This window comes from Galeopterus variegatus, unplaced genomic scaffold, assembly GCF_000696425.1.
Source record: "Galeopterus variegatus unplaced genomic scaffold, G_variegatus-3.0.2 Scaffold4985, whole genome shotgun sequence".
Classification (NCBI taxonomy): domain Eukaryota; kingdom Metazoa; phylum Chordata; class Mammalia; order Dermoptera; family Cynocephalidae; genus Galeopterus; species Galeopterus variegatus.
In genome coordinates this window covers 75,959-94,441 of record NW_007731096.1, presented here as the reverse complement: position 1 = coordinate 94,441, position 18,483 = coordinate 75,959, and the positions used below count along the sequence as shown (strand labels likewise).

Below are 18,483 nucleotides of genomic sequence, written 5' to 3'. Positions count from 1 at the left end.
TGGTGGCAACAGTGATGTCTATGGTGGTAACAGGGTTCCTGCACAGTGGTGATGGTAGTAACCGCTTTCATGTCTGCAGTGTCCACAGCATCAGTGGGGTTCCTGCATGGTGGCAGCAATGGTGATGGCAGTTGCACTAGCCTCCTTCACGTCTGTGTTAGCAGTGGGGTTCCTGCATGGCACCAATGGCTGCAGCAGCCTCCCATGGGTCTGTGGTGTGTGCAGCTGCAGTGATGGGCCATCTGTAGGGAGCTGCTCTGCAGTGGATGACTTTTTGGGACTGTAAAATGGCTCTGGTGATTGCAGTGGTGCTAGCAGTGGGCCCATTTCGATCTTCTTCTGTGGGTGGAACGTACTCTGGGCACCTCTATTCCATCATCTTCCTGGAAATTCCATTCTTCCTTCTTAAACCTGATTTTGAACTTCTCTTATGAATGTTTAATTTCGTTCCTGCACTTTTCAACTCCAGAATTTCCATCCTTTCTTAAAATTGAGATATAATTCACATGACATAAAATTTGACTTTTTTAAGTATACAATTCTGTCTCTTTTGTATTCACAAAGTAATACAACCATCACCGCTGTCTGATCCCAGAACATTTTTATCACTCCATAAAGAGATCCCACACTCATTAGCACTTCTCCTTCCCCATTGCTTCAGCCCCTGACAACCCTTAATCTACTTCTCTTTTCATGAATTTGCTTATTCTGGGCATTTTGCATGAATGAAATCATAAAATATTTGGTCTTTTGTGTCTGGCTTCTTTGACATAGCTCAGTGTTTCTTTTTTTTTTTTTTTTTCCTTTTTGTCTTTTTTACTGACTGGTAACGGGATCGCAACCCTCGGTGTTGCGCCCGCACCGCGCTCAGCCAGTGAGCGGGAACCGGTCTCCACATGGGATCCGAACCCTCGGCAGGAGCGCCACCGCGCTCCCAAGCGGCGCACTCTCCAGTGCGCCACCGGGCCGGCCCGATAGCTCAGTGTTTCTAAGGTCCATTTCGGCAGGAGTGCCACCGCGCTCCCAAGCGGCGCACTCTCCAGTGCGCCACCGGGCCGGCCCGATAGCTCAGTGTTTCTAAGGTCCATCGATATTGTAGCATGGGTCAGTAGTTCATTTCTTATGATGGCTTAATGATATTCTATTGAATGGATATGAATATCGCACATTTGTTTGTTCATAAATTTGTTGATGGGCATTTGGATCATCTCCACTTTTAGCTGTTATGAATCTTGCTTCATTTGGTTCTTTTTTAATAACTTCTATTTGTTTATGTTTGCTATTTTATGAGTCATAGTCCTTATACTTTTAATTCTTTAATCATGTTTACCTTTGATTATTTGAATGTATTTGTAATAGCTGCTTTGAAGTCTTTGCCTTCTAAGTTTAATGTATTTGTTCCCTTAGGGATAGCTCCTATTGACTGCTTTCTTTTTCCTGTGTATGGGTCACATACTTCCTATGTCTTTGTGTGTTGTGTAATTTTTTTGTTGTCGAAAACTGGAAATTTTGGGTAATATATTGTAACAACTCTGGGTTCTGATTTTTTTCTCCCTGAGGCTTGTTACCATTTTTCTTAGTGTGGTTAGTAACGTTTTTTGTTAGTGTGTCTAGTCTGTACTAAGTCTGTGGTATCTGTTTCTTGTGAAGCATGTGGCTGCTGCTGTCTCTTGCTCAATTTCTAATATTGTTTTTAAGCTGGCTCCTTAGGGGTTACCCTGTATCAGCATAGCTTAATGGTCAACCAGTGGTAGGTAGATCATTGCTTATGCTTTAATCTTGTACAATTATATGCTTCCCCTTTAATGCTGATGATTTTTTTGTGTGCCTTAGAAGTCTAAGCAGTTTTTAAGTTTGTCCTAGCTTTTACTTTTCTTTGAAGTATCTTGTATTTCCTGTGTGCCTGTGCACCATCTCATGATTTCCCAGGGTTTTGTGGATATCTTGGTCCCTTTCTGGTCTCTTTTACATAGGTGGGTAGGTAGCAAGCTTATTAAGGCTACCTATAGCTGTGTTATTTTGGGGATCTCCCTGCTATCTGTCTGTTTTTGCTGACTGAACTTAAGGCTTGCTGAGCCACTGTTTCTTGCCATTAATTTGGCACTGAGACTGCTATTATTACTGACAACAATGTTTGTGGTGGATTTTTTTTTCTTTTTATGTACTTCAATCCAAATTATGTCAGCTTCCTTTGGTTTCAAGGCTTGCCTTGCCCTTGTGTAGTTACTGTGGCAACCTAGCTGGGATGGAGCGTGGGAGCAACCCCAGGCAAGAAGGTCACAGACTCCCACAGTTCCTACCTGTGGTTCTGTGGTTTTGTGAATAATCACTTTTTCTTTTGCTTTATGTAAGTGGTTGTTTTGACAAATTTCTCATTGCCTTTTGGGGAAGACCATACTTGAAGTCTCTTCTCCCTAGATTGACATTTCATTAAAAAAAAACTTAGAGATACTATGTACTGTGAAATATTTTTACTGCTTAGAAACACCTAATAGGTTATTATTTTTGAACTAGAGTTTTAAAATGAATTTTGGCTTATTTTCCTGTTACATCCCTCTAAGTTCCTATAGAATAGTTTTTGTTTTTTCATTTTATTAAAGGTTTGCTCTTTATTATTTCTTTTGTAGAATTTTGTTTGTTAAACTAGGTAAATAAAATATCTCTAGGATTATGAGCTAAAACATTTTGTGTTCTTTATTTTATCTATAGGCAAATCTTATGTTAGCTAATGATAATAGCAAACATTTATTGAGTGCTTATATTGTTCTAAATACTTTATGTGTATCTTTAACTTCTTCACCTTACATGAAATCTTTTGTTATAAGCATTACTTTCTTTAGTTGTAGACATTATTTCCATTTTGTAGGTAGGTAACTTGAAGTCTCATACCTAGTGGTGGAAAAGGAGGTAGTTAATAGTTGAAAGTCTCTCTCTCTCTTTTTTTTAAGTGAGATTGAAATAAAATCAACTTTGTCTTTTATTTATTTATTTTTTTTCCTTTTTGTCTTTTTTTACTGACTAGTAACGGGATCGCAACCCTCGGTGTCGCGCCCGTACCGGGGACCGGCAACGGGATCGCAACCCTCGGTGCTGCGCCCGCACCTCGCTCAGCCAGTGAGCGGGAACCGGTCTCCACATGGGATCCGAACCCTTGGCGGGAGCGCCACCGCGCTCCCAAGCGGCGCACTCTCCAGTGCGCCACCGGGCCGGCCCCAACTTTGTCTTTTAAAATTTTCTAGAATTCTTGAAATTTTTCTTATGATTTGGTTTGAGATGTTTATAGGATGGCTTAGTCTAGAATAGATGCTCTTCATTTTGGGAAGAATTTAAATATAAACTATAATCTGAATGTCTTAATAAAAGATAGAAAAAGGTAATACACATTCTTGCTTCTAAAGAGAATAATCATTTTTAAAGTTTCAGTTCACATGACATCAGGGAAATAAAATTTGATAATTTGCGAGGGACCATTTTAAATTTGTCTTTCTTAGAAATAAACTGGCAGGGAGACTTTTGATTGGGTAAAGATGATCATTGAGTTCCTTGTGCTGAGGTAGAGAGGAAATGGGGGTCTGTATTTCTCTTGGATTTTGCTATCCTGGTAGTAATGATTGGAGGCATAGACCTGTGGGTGGAAGGTGGAAGGAAGAATGTTAAGGAGCAGAAGAGTTATTATTTGAATTTTTTATAATTATTTAAGGATTGTAAGCTCTTATGTCTGTGATTGGATCATGGGCCATAAAGCTGTAGCACAAAATCACAATACCACTACTTGTCTAATGATAGCATTCTCTGGTTGCATGTAGAATAAGAGAAAACGATTTTTGAGGCCTGGATTTGCAAACCTAAATATACGATTAAAATAATGGTCTCATGTAGGAGTCAATTTTATGTATCTTTAAAAAATGTGTCTCTTTACTAAAAATATCTTAAAATTTTTTAGGTTTACTTACTGTATTAGTCTGTTTTCTGTTGCTTATAACAAAATACTGGGTAATTTATAAGAAAACAAAATTTATTGCTTACAGTTTCTGAGGCTGGGAAGCCCAAAATCCATCTGGTGGTGGCAACAGTGACTCAGGGGTCTCACGTTGCAAGATGGTGGAAACAGAGAGAGCAGAGAGCGCAAGAGAGAGAAAGACTCTCCTCTTCTTTTAAAGCCCTCAGAACCACGCCCTTGACTGCCAGCAACAGTGACTCAGGGGTCTCACGTTGCAAGATGGTGGAAACAGAGAGAGCAGAGAGCGCATGAGAGAGAAAGACTCTCCTCTTCTTTTAAAGCCCTCAGAACCACGCCCTTGACCGCCGTCAGGGGTCTCACGTTGCAAGATGGTGGAAACAGAGAGAGCAGAGAGCGCAAGAGAGAGAAAGACTCTCCTCTTCTTTTAAAGCCCTCAGAACCACGCCCTTGACTGCCATTTTTAATCCATTCACTATGGCATGGTGCTGCAATCCAATCACCTCTTCAAGGCCCCACCTTTTAGTTACCATGATACGATTTCCCACCCTGTTAACAGTCACAGTGGGGGCTAAGTTTCCAGTACATAAAACTTGGGGGACACAATTCAAGCTTCAGTGAATTTTGGGGGGACATAGTTCAGCCCACTACACCTACATTGTATACAAGTGATTCTCAAACTTAAATAGACTCTTGGATCACCTGAGGTCCGTCCTGTGTGATATGTTGTAGTTTTTATTTTGATAAAATTTAATGACTTCCTGAGGGTTCTATCATTTAACACTAATTAAAATGACCAGTTCCTAAGGATACTGAATAGTAATCTTTAGCTGGTGGGTTTTTTCTTCTGCTTTTTCTTTGAGTACTTTTGATAGATTTAAAATAATATATTTTTGTGAAAGGCCATATGTTATTATAAACATAGTAGTATTCCTGTCGAATTTTTAAATAATAGACTATTTTTAGAGCAGTTTAGGTTTACAGAAAAATTGTACATGAGGTACGAACTTCCCATATATCCCTTCTTCCTCACTCCACCCCCAGCTTCTCCTGTTGTAATGTCTTGCATTGGTGTGGTACATTTGTTACAACTGACGAACCAATATTGGTATACCTGTTGATTTTGAAAGCAATTGTAATCTAGTTTAATATATGTATATATAGTTTCTGTAACCCTTCTACATGCTCAGTTCAGATAAGTATTGTTTGTTACTGATTTTTTTAATGTTCTTAAAGATAATGAAATACAATTGCTCTGATCTTTTTAGGGTGGAATAATTAATGACGGTTCTGAATTAATTGGTCCTGCTGAAGTTTACTCGGATTCCCACGTTGATACCTTTCCTGAGTGTAGTGCAGAAGGTAAGAGATTTTAATTTTTTTGCATATCAAAGATATGAGTATATAAGACTATAAATCATATCTATATTGCCGGAAATAGATGTATGTAGAAATTTGAAGGTATTTTACTGATTCTAAGATACTTCTTTTCCTTCCTATTTTAGCATCACTGATATTGGGTGCATGGTATTGGGTTGATGGTATCTCACATTTAGTTGGCAGCTTTTTCTTTCTTAATGGTATATAAAATACTGATTTATCATACAATTAATGGCAATTTAGATTTGATGAAATGTGGTATAATGAGTAGTTTGGAATTTGTGTTATTTAGTAAAAGAATGTAAAGTGTGTTTAGCAGTATTCGACTTTTAGACAATTTCAAGACTAGCTTAAAAAATTTAGTCATTTACCCAGAAAGAATAAACTTAAGGCAGTTTTAGTGTTTTTGATATGTTTTCTAATAACATGAGCCTAAACCAAAAGCGATTTTTGTACTTTTAATCACTTTAATTCAAGAATGCTTAATCTCTTGTTTTATTCCTCTTTTAAGCCATTCTTGAATTTATATGAAGATTTAAATTCATACATTTTAGCCTGTGGATTTTCATAACTAGTTTTCTTTCAGGGAAGATTATGGAATTAAAAAAAAGAGATTTGGGAATGGGGTGGGGAGTATCTTTAAAAAGAAAATAGATAATTAGATTTGTTTGAGGTGGCTTAGGTTTGGTTTATTAAAGGTGACATTATAGACTAAATATTTCCTTATCTCTTCCATGAATAAGAGCATGGTAGAGGAAGAGGCTTTGTGATTCTCACATGGGAGGTAGCCATAGTCTCATTGTAGTGCTGTTTCTGTGAGGGTACGCACTAACATAATACATCAACAGCCATATCGACATAGATCTGTTGCAGTAAATTCCTGTTTTGATTTGGTAAGAGCAAGTTTCTATCCATTTTGTGGGCTGTGCACTTTAAATTTTTTTACTGTTGGTGCTACGACATTGAGAAGTGATTAGATTTTATTCTTTATCATTGTGCCTTCCGTCGACTTAAAAGCAGTCTATTAATTTATACCTGGTGTTCTGTGTATTGTATGGAGGCCACATGCTCCGGGGTCTCAACACCTCAATACCTCAGTACCTCAATACCTTTGACTCCATCCTGATTCTGCCATAGAAAAACATTGTTGCCAGTAATTACACTTTATAATCTGTCATGTTTTTTAGGGGAAAAAGCCCATTCTCTGTGAACTGTTGTAATTAGAGATCCTTGGTTGGGTTTGGAAAACCTGGCGTCTGCTTAGGATCCCAATGTGATTCTGATTCTAGAACTAGTTTTCTTGAAGGTGACTTTTTTGGATAACCTGATCTGGCTATTGCTTCAGATTCCCTACTCCTGAGAAAAAGGGGTACATGTTTTCCATCTGTAAACCAAACTGATTCTGTGATGTCCAATAGAGAATAAGTAGGAAAATTAGAAAGATTTGTAGGAGATGTTCAATGAGTAGTGCAGTTCTTAGAAATGCAGAATATTTCTTTTCTCTCACTGTTTATTTTTTTGGTACAGGAATCAAAGATTATGTGATGTGAGAGTGCTTTTATTCTTTTGATATCCATAATAAGCCTTTATTAGTAGGTGGGAGTCAACCGTGGTGAGAGGAGGGTGCAAGATAGTCATGGATGGGAGTGGTACAGAGGTCTTTTTGTCCTTTGCTGTAGTCTAGGAGAGAAGGGGAAGAGCATTATTACTACGAATGCCTTTTCTTGGGAAAATGACTTTTGGTGTTCTAAAGTACTAACGGTTGTTCAAGGTGAACAGGTGGCTATTAAAGGAGATACAGCCAAAGCTCGGGTGAGCATGTAATTTGTTGTCCAAACTGGGACACTTCTAAGAATTAAAGACGAGATGCTATTAATACTTACAGCAAGACCACCAAGCATGACACAGGACTGCCCCAGGCAAACTGGGCTGTATGGGTGACCCTACCTAAAACAGTTGTTTCAGGATTTTTCTCTGAAGTTTCAAAAAGATGTGTTTTCTTTGGAAGGATTTATTTTTTAGGAACCTACTTTTATGAGAGAAATTGGGGCCAACATTTGTGTTAAAAACACAGAAAAATGCTCATGACACTTCAAAGTAATATTGACATTTTATCCTATCAGTGCAGTTTAGTTTTTCAACTATATCACCATCTCTAAAACACACTGTGATCCATGAAGAATGAAAAACAGGAAACTGGAAATGCTGTTGATGCTTACATTTTTTTCTCCTCTCCCTTTAAAAGCCATTTTTCCTAGTTGATTAATTCTGCTGAAAAAGCTTAGTTGACAAATACAGATAGATCAAAGTGTCAGACAGCTTGCAAATTCATTGTTATTTGAGAGGGAAAATGGCTTTTAAATATCATGAGATTGTTTAGCATAGTGGGAAAGTGGAAGAGTTACTTTGTACCAAAGGGTCTGCAAACCCCAGAGACAAGTAGGGGAGAGGACAGCTAGTAGTGAAAGAGCAAGAAAGCTGGTGACCAGCCAAACCCTACAGGTATGAGCGAAATGTAGGGTTGTAGAGGTATTGTGTTGACAAATGCTTGTAGTTTGGATGTAGAGCCAAAATTTGAGGAGGTGATTCACTCCATAACAACTCCTATGCGTGTAGTATTTTAAATGGTATTTTGAAGGTGCATTGTAATTTTTCATACTTGTGATTTAGTTTGCCAGTACAATGAGCCAGAGGAGGCAAATCTTAATATATAGTCTGCTGTTTCAGGGTCCTTCAGTTACAGTTAGAATGACAAGGCAAGTTTACCACTTCTCAGAGAACAGACGTAGAGGCTAAGAGATCATTACATTTGTTAGTACCTTAAAAATGCAATTGACAGATTCTGATTTACTTTGGAATGAAAGTTTTTGCAGGAAAACGTGAAGATCTGGATTTCTGATTTTTTTAATAGTTATTTTATATACAGTGGGATAGAGAAGGTTTTATAAAATCAATAATTTGTGATAAACTGGTAAATATATTTTATTTAATGTGAAACAAAATTATGAAATTATATGGTATGTTTTAGAAAAAAGTTAATATTGTTTACATTATTTAAATGAAATGGTGGTTACCCCTTATCTTTGTTCAAAGAAATTAAGCTATACTTTCTCAAAGATGAAAGACGATCTAATTGGTTATTAACATCTTATTTTCATTTTAAACTTCTATCTTTTTGTTGAATTAAACTTAGCCGTGCAGTTACTGTGACATTTGTGGAAACCCGCCCAAATTGGTGCATGGGAATTGAGCTTCTTGACATGTTTCTTTCATCTGTTGGCCTGTTTGAAGGATGTAGGTTGCTTTACTGCCATGCTGGCCTTTATATTGGAGCCTTTGATGTTCGTGTAGTCTCATCTGGTAACCTGTGTCATTTCCTCTTCCTAATACGTTACTTGACTTCCTTTGCAGTTATGGGAGGGACATTTTCCAGGTTCATGTAGCAAATAAGAGAAAACAGCTAGGTGATCGTAACCTCAAATATAAATCGAGAGATCAGCTTCTTATACTCTTGTGTAGTAGATCTTAAGAATGAATATTCTTAAATGTCTCCTGCAATAACAGAATCTACTTTTTTTGGGGGGGGCGGAGGGGCTGTAAAATTGTTGACTAAGATCTCCCCAAGTGCTCGTAACAGTTGTAGAGACAAGAAAGGATTTATTCAGGTGTTTTGAATTAGCCAGAATGAATATTCTTAAATGTCTCCTGCAATAACAGAATCTACTTTTTTTGGGGGGGGCGGAGAGGCTGTAAAATTGTTGACTAAGATCTCCCCAAGTGCTCGTAACAGTTGTAGAGACAAGAAAGGATTTATTCAGGTGTTTTGAATTAGCCATTTTTGAGGATAGCATCTATTGCTGGTTTTTGTAAGTGATTCCTTGAAATGACATTTAGCCCAAGACTTGTTATATTTACTTGATGGGAGGATAAAACTTCTTTACCATATGTAGGTAGGCATGAAGATTGCAGTTAAATTGTTAATTTGAATGGTGTTGATATATTAAAAGCATTGGGGGGTTAATTGGAAAGGTGTATAGTTACTTAGGTTTTTTTTTTTTCTTTGCATGAGAAACTCTTTAGTTATTTAAGTTTGAAAAAATTTCTGTATCAGTATACCATTTCTTTTTTTTACTGTGCGATTTTCATTTAGCGGATTTAAAGTTGACACTTTGAGGCAGGATCCTTTTAAACGGGAAATTTCTTCAGTTGATCGGCTACTTAATAACCTAAATCTATTTTTATGATAAAGTCTATGCATTAGGGTGTAGCGTAAGATGAGAAAAAAGTCTACCTAAAAGTAATTTAAATTTAAAGTAGAATTTAGTGCATATGTCCACTAGGTGGCACCATGAGAACTCTTAATTTTGTCACTGGAATTATTCTAGGCCTTCTATTATGTTAGAGTATCTATTGCTTAATTAGTTTGAAGAAATTCTTTTTTTCTCTTAAGTGCTTATTTACTCTGTTTTATTTGTTGCCCCTTATTAATTGAATTTGCTTTGGTGTGGGAGCTTAAAATAAATAGGAAAAAAGAACAGGTCATTTTTCTCAAGATAAGCACAAGTGAAAATCTGTTAGTGTGAATGAGTATGTGTGCATATAAAATAAATGGTACAATGATAAAAATTATAAATATTGACTCAAAAATCTTAGAGCTATTGAGGGTAATATTGTACATTAGGAGTTTAGGAGTTGGGTGGGGCAAATAACAGAAAATTCATGATATTGGAATCAGGGTTTTAGTGTAGAAGACATTAGAAATGATATAGTTAATGTATATGTAGTTAATATATAGTTGAATGATATAGTTAAGGGATTTAACATCCCTTATTTTACAGCTAAAAATTGGGAGTTTCAGAGAAGTTAAGTCACGTGCCCAAGGTACTCCAGGTATTTGGTAGCGCTCACAGAACTATATTTTGAAATGAGATTTGGGGGGGAGGCTGGGGGGAGGGCAGGGAAAATACGTATTTGCTATAGAAAGTTCAGCATGAACTCCTTGCATATTGGTAATAGGTATGATATCTTAGCACCCAGAGAAGGTTATGGAGAGTAGCAGAATAAAAAGTTCATTGGGTAAAAAGGCAAGCCACGTGATAGATCTTTATTGTTCGTGATAAGATAACAGTATTAAGGTTGTAATTGGGATTAATGTGTTTTCTGAGATCATTCTTTTTTTTTTTCCCAATAAACAGATATTCTGATGCTCTTTTCATAAATTTTCAAGGGTGAAGCATAGACATGTCCCAAGTATGTTACAAAAATGTGAAACATCAAAAGAATAGATCTTTTTAATAACAATAGCTACTGCTAAATGATGAGTAGGAATCTTAACTAGCATCAAGCTTTAGATTTAGATATTTGCTTAAAATCATATTTATAAGGGCTTGTTTCTTAATGGAGACTGATACGTTTGTCTTCTACATCAGGGTAACCTTTGTTCTGCTGGCTAGATATCTTGCTTTGTGCATGAAGCATGAGTCATTGCTACTAGGAAAAAGAAATTCCCTTTTGTTGACTATGGCAATATTTGAACCTCAGGGCTCAGTGAAAGCTATCAGCTAATAATAATGAGGCCATGTATTTTATATATGGTCACCCATGAGAGACCACCTGTTGTTCTAAAGGAAACCGATCTCTTTTTTATAGATGGTCTTCAAATACAGATTTCCAATAGCTTATAGTATAAAGATTTATTCTATGGCAACTCAACCTTTTCCCCTGGGGCCTGTCTTTCAGAGATGGTGTCCTAGACAGAATTCACTATACTGCCCTACTCTGAGCAGTTCAAAGCACAGAGGTAAGGGTAGGTAGGTGAACTGGGATGCTAAATAAACCCCTCATGTCTGTAGCTTCTTTTTAACAAGTCACTTGGGGCCCTCTAATAGCCCTGAGACTCGAATCTCTGTGATATGAACCTGGAGGCAGAACGCTTTCATAGAACCTTTGACTTTTTCCCCTTGTATCACTTCCAAAAAAAGCTTAGGTTTTTGCCTTGATGGTGTTGGTGAAGGATGCACCTTTTACTCTTGTGATGGCCCAGAGGGCCCCTTTAAGTATAGATTGACTTCAGGTTGGTTTAACTTTTGACAGATAGTCGCTATATTGTATCAAATGTCAGTGGTTGTGCAACCCTGCCTTAGCCACAGTGTTCTTCCTGCTTACCTAAACTGAGAACCTGTTACTTGTAATAAACAACTCTCTTCACCGCAATAGCAACGAATCTCATTTATACTCGTATATTACATGAAAATACTCAAGGCTTAGGTTGTGTTTTTGACTATATACACTGCAAGTAATCATCTTCTAGTACTTGCTAATATCTTCCTCTTTACAGAGAAAATGGCTATTAATATTTAGTGTATCTTTCACTAATTTCAGTGATGGACATTCTTGTACATAGGTCTCTTTGCACATCTGTGATTATTTGTGGTGCAAACTGCTGAATTTCTGGGTCATAGATATAGTCAGTTTTTGTGCTTTTGAAATGCATTGCCAGATTGTCTCCCAGAAAGGTTAAACCAGAAGTCGTTTTGTTTCCCTTTGCTTCTCCCAATCTGGCTAAAAAAATTTCTCTTCTTAACCTTTTAGGTTTTTTTGTTTGTTTTCTTTTAAAGATTCTTCATTTAGAAATTAGGTAGAACTTGAAAAGGAAACACTTTGTATAGAATATTTATTTATTTACTTATTTTTACTATCTGATTTTGTCCCTAGTATTTTGATGGTCTTCCTTTCCTGATCTAATTTCACTTAATTATGATTGCCTTTGCTAATAAAATAAGGTTGGAAAGGTAAGAGGAAGTATGACTATGTTACCAGAACTTTGTGATTAACAGCCAAGAAACTGAGTATACATAACTTTACCCTTTTGCCCTTTGGTATTATTGTTCTTGTTAGAAAGGAAAATCAGGCAAAGCATGAAACAGAATAATGTGATAGATGGTGTGAAGGTTAGAGTGACAAGACACCGGAGAACAGACAAAAGATCTGTAACACAGCATTTCCTTTCTTTTGTGATTAGCTGTATAAACCAGAACTTTTTCACCAAGTGTATCTATTTGTTTATTAATTTCAATGGACTAGGTTATATAAAGGCACCATTTAAGGAAATACATTTGTTTTGAAATACATAAAATAGTTAATTATTTAAAAAAATCTTATAAAGTTTATATGTTTCTCAGAACTGTATATAAATAACTTTGTATATTGCTATAAAAAAGTTTGTCTATGAAGTGCTGTCTGTATGGATGAAATGTCAGAGAACTGAATAGATTTCCACTAGGTCCAATGAATCTCATTTAAAATTGTAGGTTAAATGAAATCTGTTGCTTTTGAAATCTATAGGGAGAAGAATTAGTTCTTTATGGGCATTATAAGGACTTGGAAAAAAAAATTGAAAATGAGGATATATTGACAGAGTGCCAAAGTAGTGTTTGAAGCTGATTTGAAATTTGAGCTTAGCTGCTAGTAACATGTTTTTACCGTAACTTACTCTATTTGATATGAAGTAAGCAATTTGATCTGTAATAGGGGTTGGCAAACTATGGCCCGTGGGTCAGATGTGGCCCGCTACTTATTTTTGTATGTCCTATGAGCTAAGAATGGTTTTCACATTTTTAAATGGTTGGAAAAAAAATTATTTTGTGACATGAAAATTGTTGGGAATTCAAAAATTTCAACATCTGCAAATAAGTTTTATTGGAACACAGCCATGCTTTTATGCTATAACAGCAGTGTCAGGTAGTTGTGACAGAGACTATATGACTTTCCAAGCCTAAATTATTTACTCTCTGGCCCTTTATAGAAACAAGTTTGCTGATCCCTGTTCTAGAATTGTACAGTCTAATCCACCTTTAATTTTGACTTAGTATATAATCCTGAGTAAATCATTCTCTTTTTAATGTATTTTCTGAGAAACTTGGCAGTTAATATTCAATGGGGCTGCAGATCTCATAGTTGTTCCCAAATCTGTTTTTTTTTTACATAGCCCTATTGTCAGTCTTATTTAATTATATAGATCACTGGCTCTCAAAGTATGGTTTTCAGACCTCTGGATGTTCCTGAGATCTTTTCAGGGGGTTTGCAAGGCAAAAATTATTTTGGTAGTAATGCTGACAAATTCTTTGCCATCTCACCATGTTGACATTTGCACTGATGAATGCAAAAGTCATGGTGGGTACAAGCACTGGGCCTGGGCACGAATCAAGACAGTGACACCAAACTGTAGCAGTAAGCATTGCACATACTTGTAGTCCAACCAGTGCTAATTTCTCCTAAGAGTATCTTGATAAAGCAGTAAAAACTGTTAATTTTATTAAATGTCAATCTTTGGGTACATGGCTTTCTAATATTGTGTGTGACAAAGTGGAAAGTATGCATAAAATATTCTGTGTACTGAATTAACGTGGTTTTCTTGAGGAAAAGCATTTGTGCAGTTGTTTGAGCCATGAGCTGAACTAGTTGCTTTTTTCATGGGACACCATTTTGCTTGAAAGAATAATTAACTATCGTTATTCAGACTTGGGTGTTTGGTAAAGTTTTTTTTGAAAGTGAATGAAATAAGCTGACACGTCAAGGAAGACAACTGTCATAGTGTTTGTTGCCAATGATAACATTCGAGTTTTTAACCCCAAATTAGGAATTTTATTTTATTTTTCCTTTTTTTTTGGTCTTTTTTCGTGACCGGCAACGGATCGCAACCCTCAGTGTTGCGCCCGTACCGGACCGGGACCGGCAAAGGGATCGCAACCCTCGGCGTTGCTCCCGTACTGGACCGGGAGCGGCAATGGATCGCAACCCTCAGTGTCGTGCCCGTACTGGACCGGGACCGGCAACGGATCGCAACCCTCAGTGTTGCGCCCGTACCGGACCGGGACCGGCAAAGGGATCGCAACCCTCGGCGTTGCTCCCGTACTGGACCGGGACTGGCAATGCCACCGCTCTCGCAAGCGGCGCACTGTAGCAGTGCGCCACTGGGCCGGTCCCGCCAAATTAGGAATTTTAGATAACCTCTGTCTGCCACTTTGAGTTTGACAGTTTCCCAATACTTAAAGAATTTTTCAATGAGATCTGGTGGTGATATTAGCAAATGTGATTTTGGGGGGTATTGCAATAATGAAATGTGGTATCAATATTTGGAAGATCTGTGTAACCTGGGGAACCAATATTTCCAAAATGACTACTGTGTAATGTTACAAATTCATGCATGGATAAAAGATCCATTCAGTGTATAAGACAGACCAAAGGATTTTAATGTAACAGAAATGGAAATTTCATTGATAGAATTTTATATTCCACATTGCAACTAAGTAGGAGCTTTAAGAAACTACTATTTGTGGAGTTTTGGTATAGTATCAGAGAACAGTATCCACAATTATCTGGAAAGGCTACTAAAATACTTGTCCCTGTTTCAATTATGTATCTATCTATCGACATTTTCTTCCTATCTTTCAACCAGAACAACATATGATAACAGATTATGTGCAGAATCAAATATGAGAATCTAGCCATATCGTTTTTAGCCAGACATTAACAAGATTTACAAAAATGTAAAACGGTGCCACTCCTCTCACTAAATTTTTTTTTGTGTTTTGGAAAATGTAGTTATATTTCATAAAAGTTATGTTAGCATGTAATGGGCTTTAATGTTTTATTTAAAAAATCATTTTTAAGAGTGTAAAGTGACGTCCTGAGACCAGAAAGTTTGATATCTGTTGTAGATTATGCTCATTTACCATGATGTCAATTATATGAAATGAGAGAAGTAATTGTCACTGCTAAATAGTTCAGTGGCACCTGTTATTTATTTTCTGTCTGAAAACTAAGGTGCAAATGTAGACCAAAAGTTCTCTCCAAAATCTTGTGGAAGAGAGTGAAAAAAATTCAATTCTTAAAAAAAAACTAAACAGCATACATTTTTCAGATATCAATGGTAACTTAAAAACTCATCTCTGAGGATGTATTATATAATTATTTTATAGTTAAATTGTTATAATTTAATGATAATCTATTATGCTTTATATGCATTAACTCTATTCCTCATTTAAAGTCTTGTGTAATAAGTAATATTATTAAATAACTTCTATTGGTGGCACAGTAAGTTTTAAGAGCTGGGATTCAAGTACTTTTTTTTTTTTGGCTTACTCCAAAGCTCTTACTCTTTTCCCTTAATCATAATGCTATTGTTTTCAGCAGCTGTGTGTACAAGCAAGAGTTTTCTGTAAACAATTTACAAGATCCTGTGGTAAAGGCTCCTTTTGACAACAAGGATAGATAAAGATTTGTCTTCAATTTTAGTTTGAGGTTTAAGGCAAAGAGATTGTCTTCTAGAGCTACAGAGAGACAGCGCAAAAGTGAATGAACTAAGATGAAACAAATTGCTAGACACTGACTTCCATCAGTAAATAACAGCCTTCCTAATTGACTTGGATAATATGAAAAAGTCAATAGTTAGCATGATTTGTATTATTTTGGCTGATTCTCAATTTAATATGTTTACTGTTATGATCATATTTCTAGGCTTCTCCAGTGACAGTGATCTGGTATCTCTCACTGTTGATGTGGATTCTCTTGCTGAGTTAGATGATGGAATGGCTTCCAATCAAAATTCTCCCATTAGAACTTTTGGTCTCAATATTTCTTCGGATTCTTCAGCACTAGGGGCTGTTGCTTCTGACAGCGCACAGAACAAAACAGAAGAAGAACGGGAAAATCGTGGCCTCTTTCCTGGCAGTTTAAAACCCAAGCTTGGCAAGAGAGATTATTTGGAGAAAGCAGGAGAACTAATAAAGCTGGCTTTAAAGAAGGAAGAAGAAGATGACTATGAAGCTGCTTCCAATTATTATAGGAAGGGAGTTGATTTACTCCTAGAAGGTGTTCAAGGTACAATTTTATCTATATTTATATGTTTTGGAATGTTCTAATGTTGGCGTTTGGAAAAAAATGTATATAAATATAGCCATATCTTCTGTATAATCCTATGTAGGAACAAGACTGAGTGAGGAATTACTGAAGCTTAAATGACATATGGATATATACTTTTAATTACATGAGATGTTAGACATTATCAGAGGTACTTAACACTCTACTTTGATCAATTAATCTACAAAAATGGTTTTTTTTTTTTTAAGTCAGCAAGTCTCCAAATCTCTTGTATGAATAATACTGTTTTTTTCTGACTTGGCTACAGTGTTCACCAGCCTTCACCTCTCTCGGGAGTAATTCACAGAGATTCTCTAGTGCATTTACTCTTGATGGTCTGAAGAGACAGAATGAAATGGGCTTTTATACTAAGAGCATAAAAGGTTCTTGGATTTGCCTTCTATTCTGTTCTTTGTTAGTTGCAGCAAATTCTCATCTAATTAATGAAGGTGATATGGGACATGTAGAGCTGAGTGTAACTGAATGTCTGTATAAGTAAAATTTACCGTTTTTTTTTTTTTTTTTTAAGCATCAGCTTTTGTTTTAGTCCTTTGTCTTTTTGTTATAGAAGCAGAGTGAAACACTCTGCAGTTATAGTTACATGACTTTTTGGACACAGTAATCAAAGATTGATGTGACCTTCTTTCACTGATTTTCTTTCCAGAAAATCATTTTCACTGTTGTTCTGTGGTGTCTTTGACCCATCAGTGCTGTTCAGATTACCACAATCTCTTGTATTACTAACACTTTTTATGACAGTACTTCTTCTCACTATCCTTTTATCCTATAGTCCAGAAGCCTCTGTTTTTACTCTTTTTAGAGTATAAACTTTCAGAATTATCATATGGCGTATAGGAGTATACCTTGCTGCATAGAGTGGAATAGGGAGTTTGTGAGGGGTCCTAACTGCTTCTTAATCAGGATTTTGACCAATTCTCTTGTTTTTAGCCTTTCCTTCCACTTCTACAGCTAGCTAGTGCCACCAATTCCTGAACTTTTGGAGAGTTTACCAAGCCATGTAAGTTAGGCAACATTCTTGAATTTCCCAAGTCAATAATCTCTCATCCATCTACTTTCTACTTTCTAAAATTTTGATGCTTTTATCTTCTCTCTCAGTTTCTTTGTCCTTGTGGGGTTTTGCCTTAAAAAATTCTTTTACAGCTATGTTAATGGAGTTTCAGGAAGGAACATAGCTAAATAAATGTGTTCAATTTGCAGTTTGTAACTGGAAATTCAGATATCATGATTGCTACCTATTTTGTTGGATCTGGGGATCAAAAAGCTATTGATGCTTTGTGTGTGTAGCAATAAGAGGAGTTGGAATCTTGTGTATTTCTTTTTTGGTTAGTAATTATTGTCTTACTGAAGTTGCTGATATAATCTTTGGAGTCTGTTAATACACAGTTTCAAACAATTGACTCTAATATTCATTTCCCATTAAGTTTGTCGTCATGATGTGGTTATATAATTTTAGCTATCAATTTTAAGGTTTCTAATTGAGAAACTAATTCTGAAGTCACTTGTTCTCATGGTTTGGTTGATAGAGTTTGATCCTAATTTTGTTTTTCATATGGTTTCATAGTCTGTTGGGGTTTTTGTTTGTTTGTTTGCTAATGGAACATTCTGGTCATAAAGGTCTACTCATTTTTGTTCTTTGCCTTAACTCTCATTTTGGGTTGGGAGTTTAAAATGGGGATGAGTTGCAAAAAATCTGCTCTAAAATTTTTCTGTTTTCTTTTTGGTTAGATAATTATGTGCTAAAACATCACTGGTATTTAATTGACACAGATAAAACACATCAGTGTGACATTTTTCTGTCTTAAAGTTATTGGATTAAATTATAGAACACTTCATAATGTTACCACTTGATGGCACCAGAAAAATAAAAATCTGCTTTAAAATGAGAATTATAGATGCATATCAGCAAATAACAAAGAACATATTGTTTGGTTAGTTATTTTGCTGATTATGGTGGTGAATTATTTTTCCCCTATATTTTGATATTAAGCCTACTAGACCTCTATCTTAAGGAATGTAAGCATTTAGACATAGATCTTATTGTTTATTCATAATGTGAACAATTTTTATTCAAACAAACTATGGGAACCACAGTCATGGAGTTCTAATTTCTTTTTTTTTTTTTTCTTTTTGTCTTTTTTACTGATTTCTTTTTTTTTTTTTTCCTTTTTGTCTTTTTTACTGACTGGCAATGGGATCGCAACCCT

General features: G+C 36.1%; 1 protein-coding gene across 1 annotated transcript in view; it reads left to right on the top strand.

Annotated features, from left to right (window-relative positions):
* The window catches only part of LOC103604126 (ribosomal protein S6 kinase delta-1-like), a 124,945-nt gene that overhangs the window by 70,077 nt on the left and 36,385 nt on the right, over window positions 1-18,483 (top strand). Inside the window, exons 5-6 of the mRNA XM_008588714.1 lie at window positions 5,227-5,320; window positions 15,857-16,219. Of these exons, the coding sequence (XP_008586936.1) occupies window positions 5,227-5,320; window positions 15,857-16,219 (457 nt within the window). The remainder of the gene's footprint in view (window positions 1-5,226; window positions 5,321-15,856; window positions 16,220-18,483) is intronic.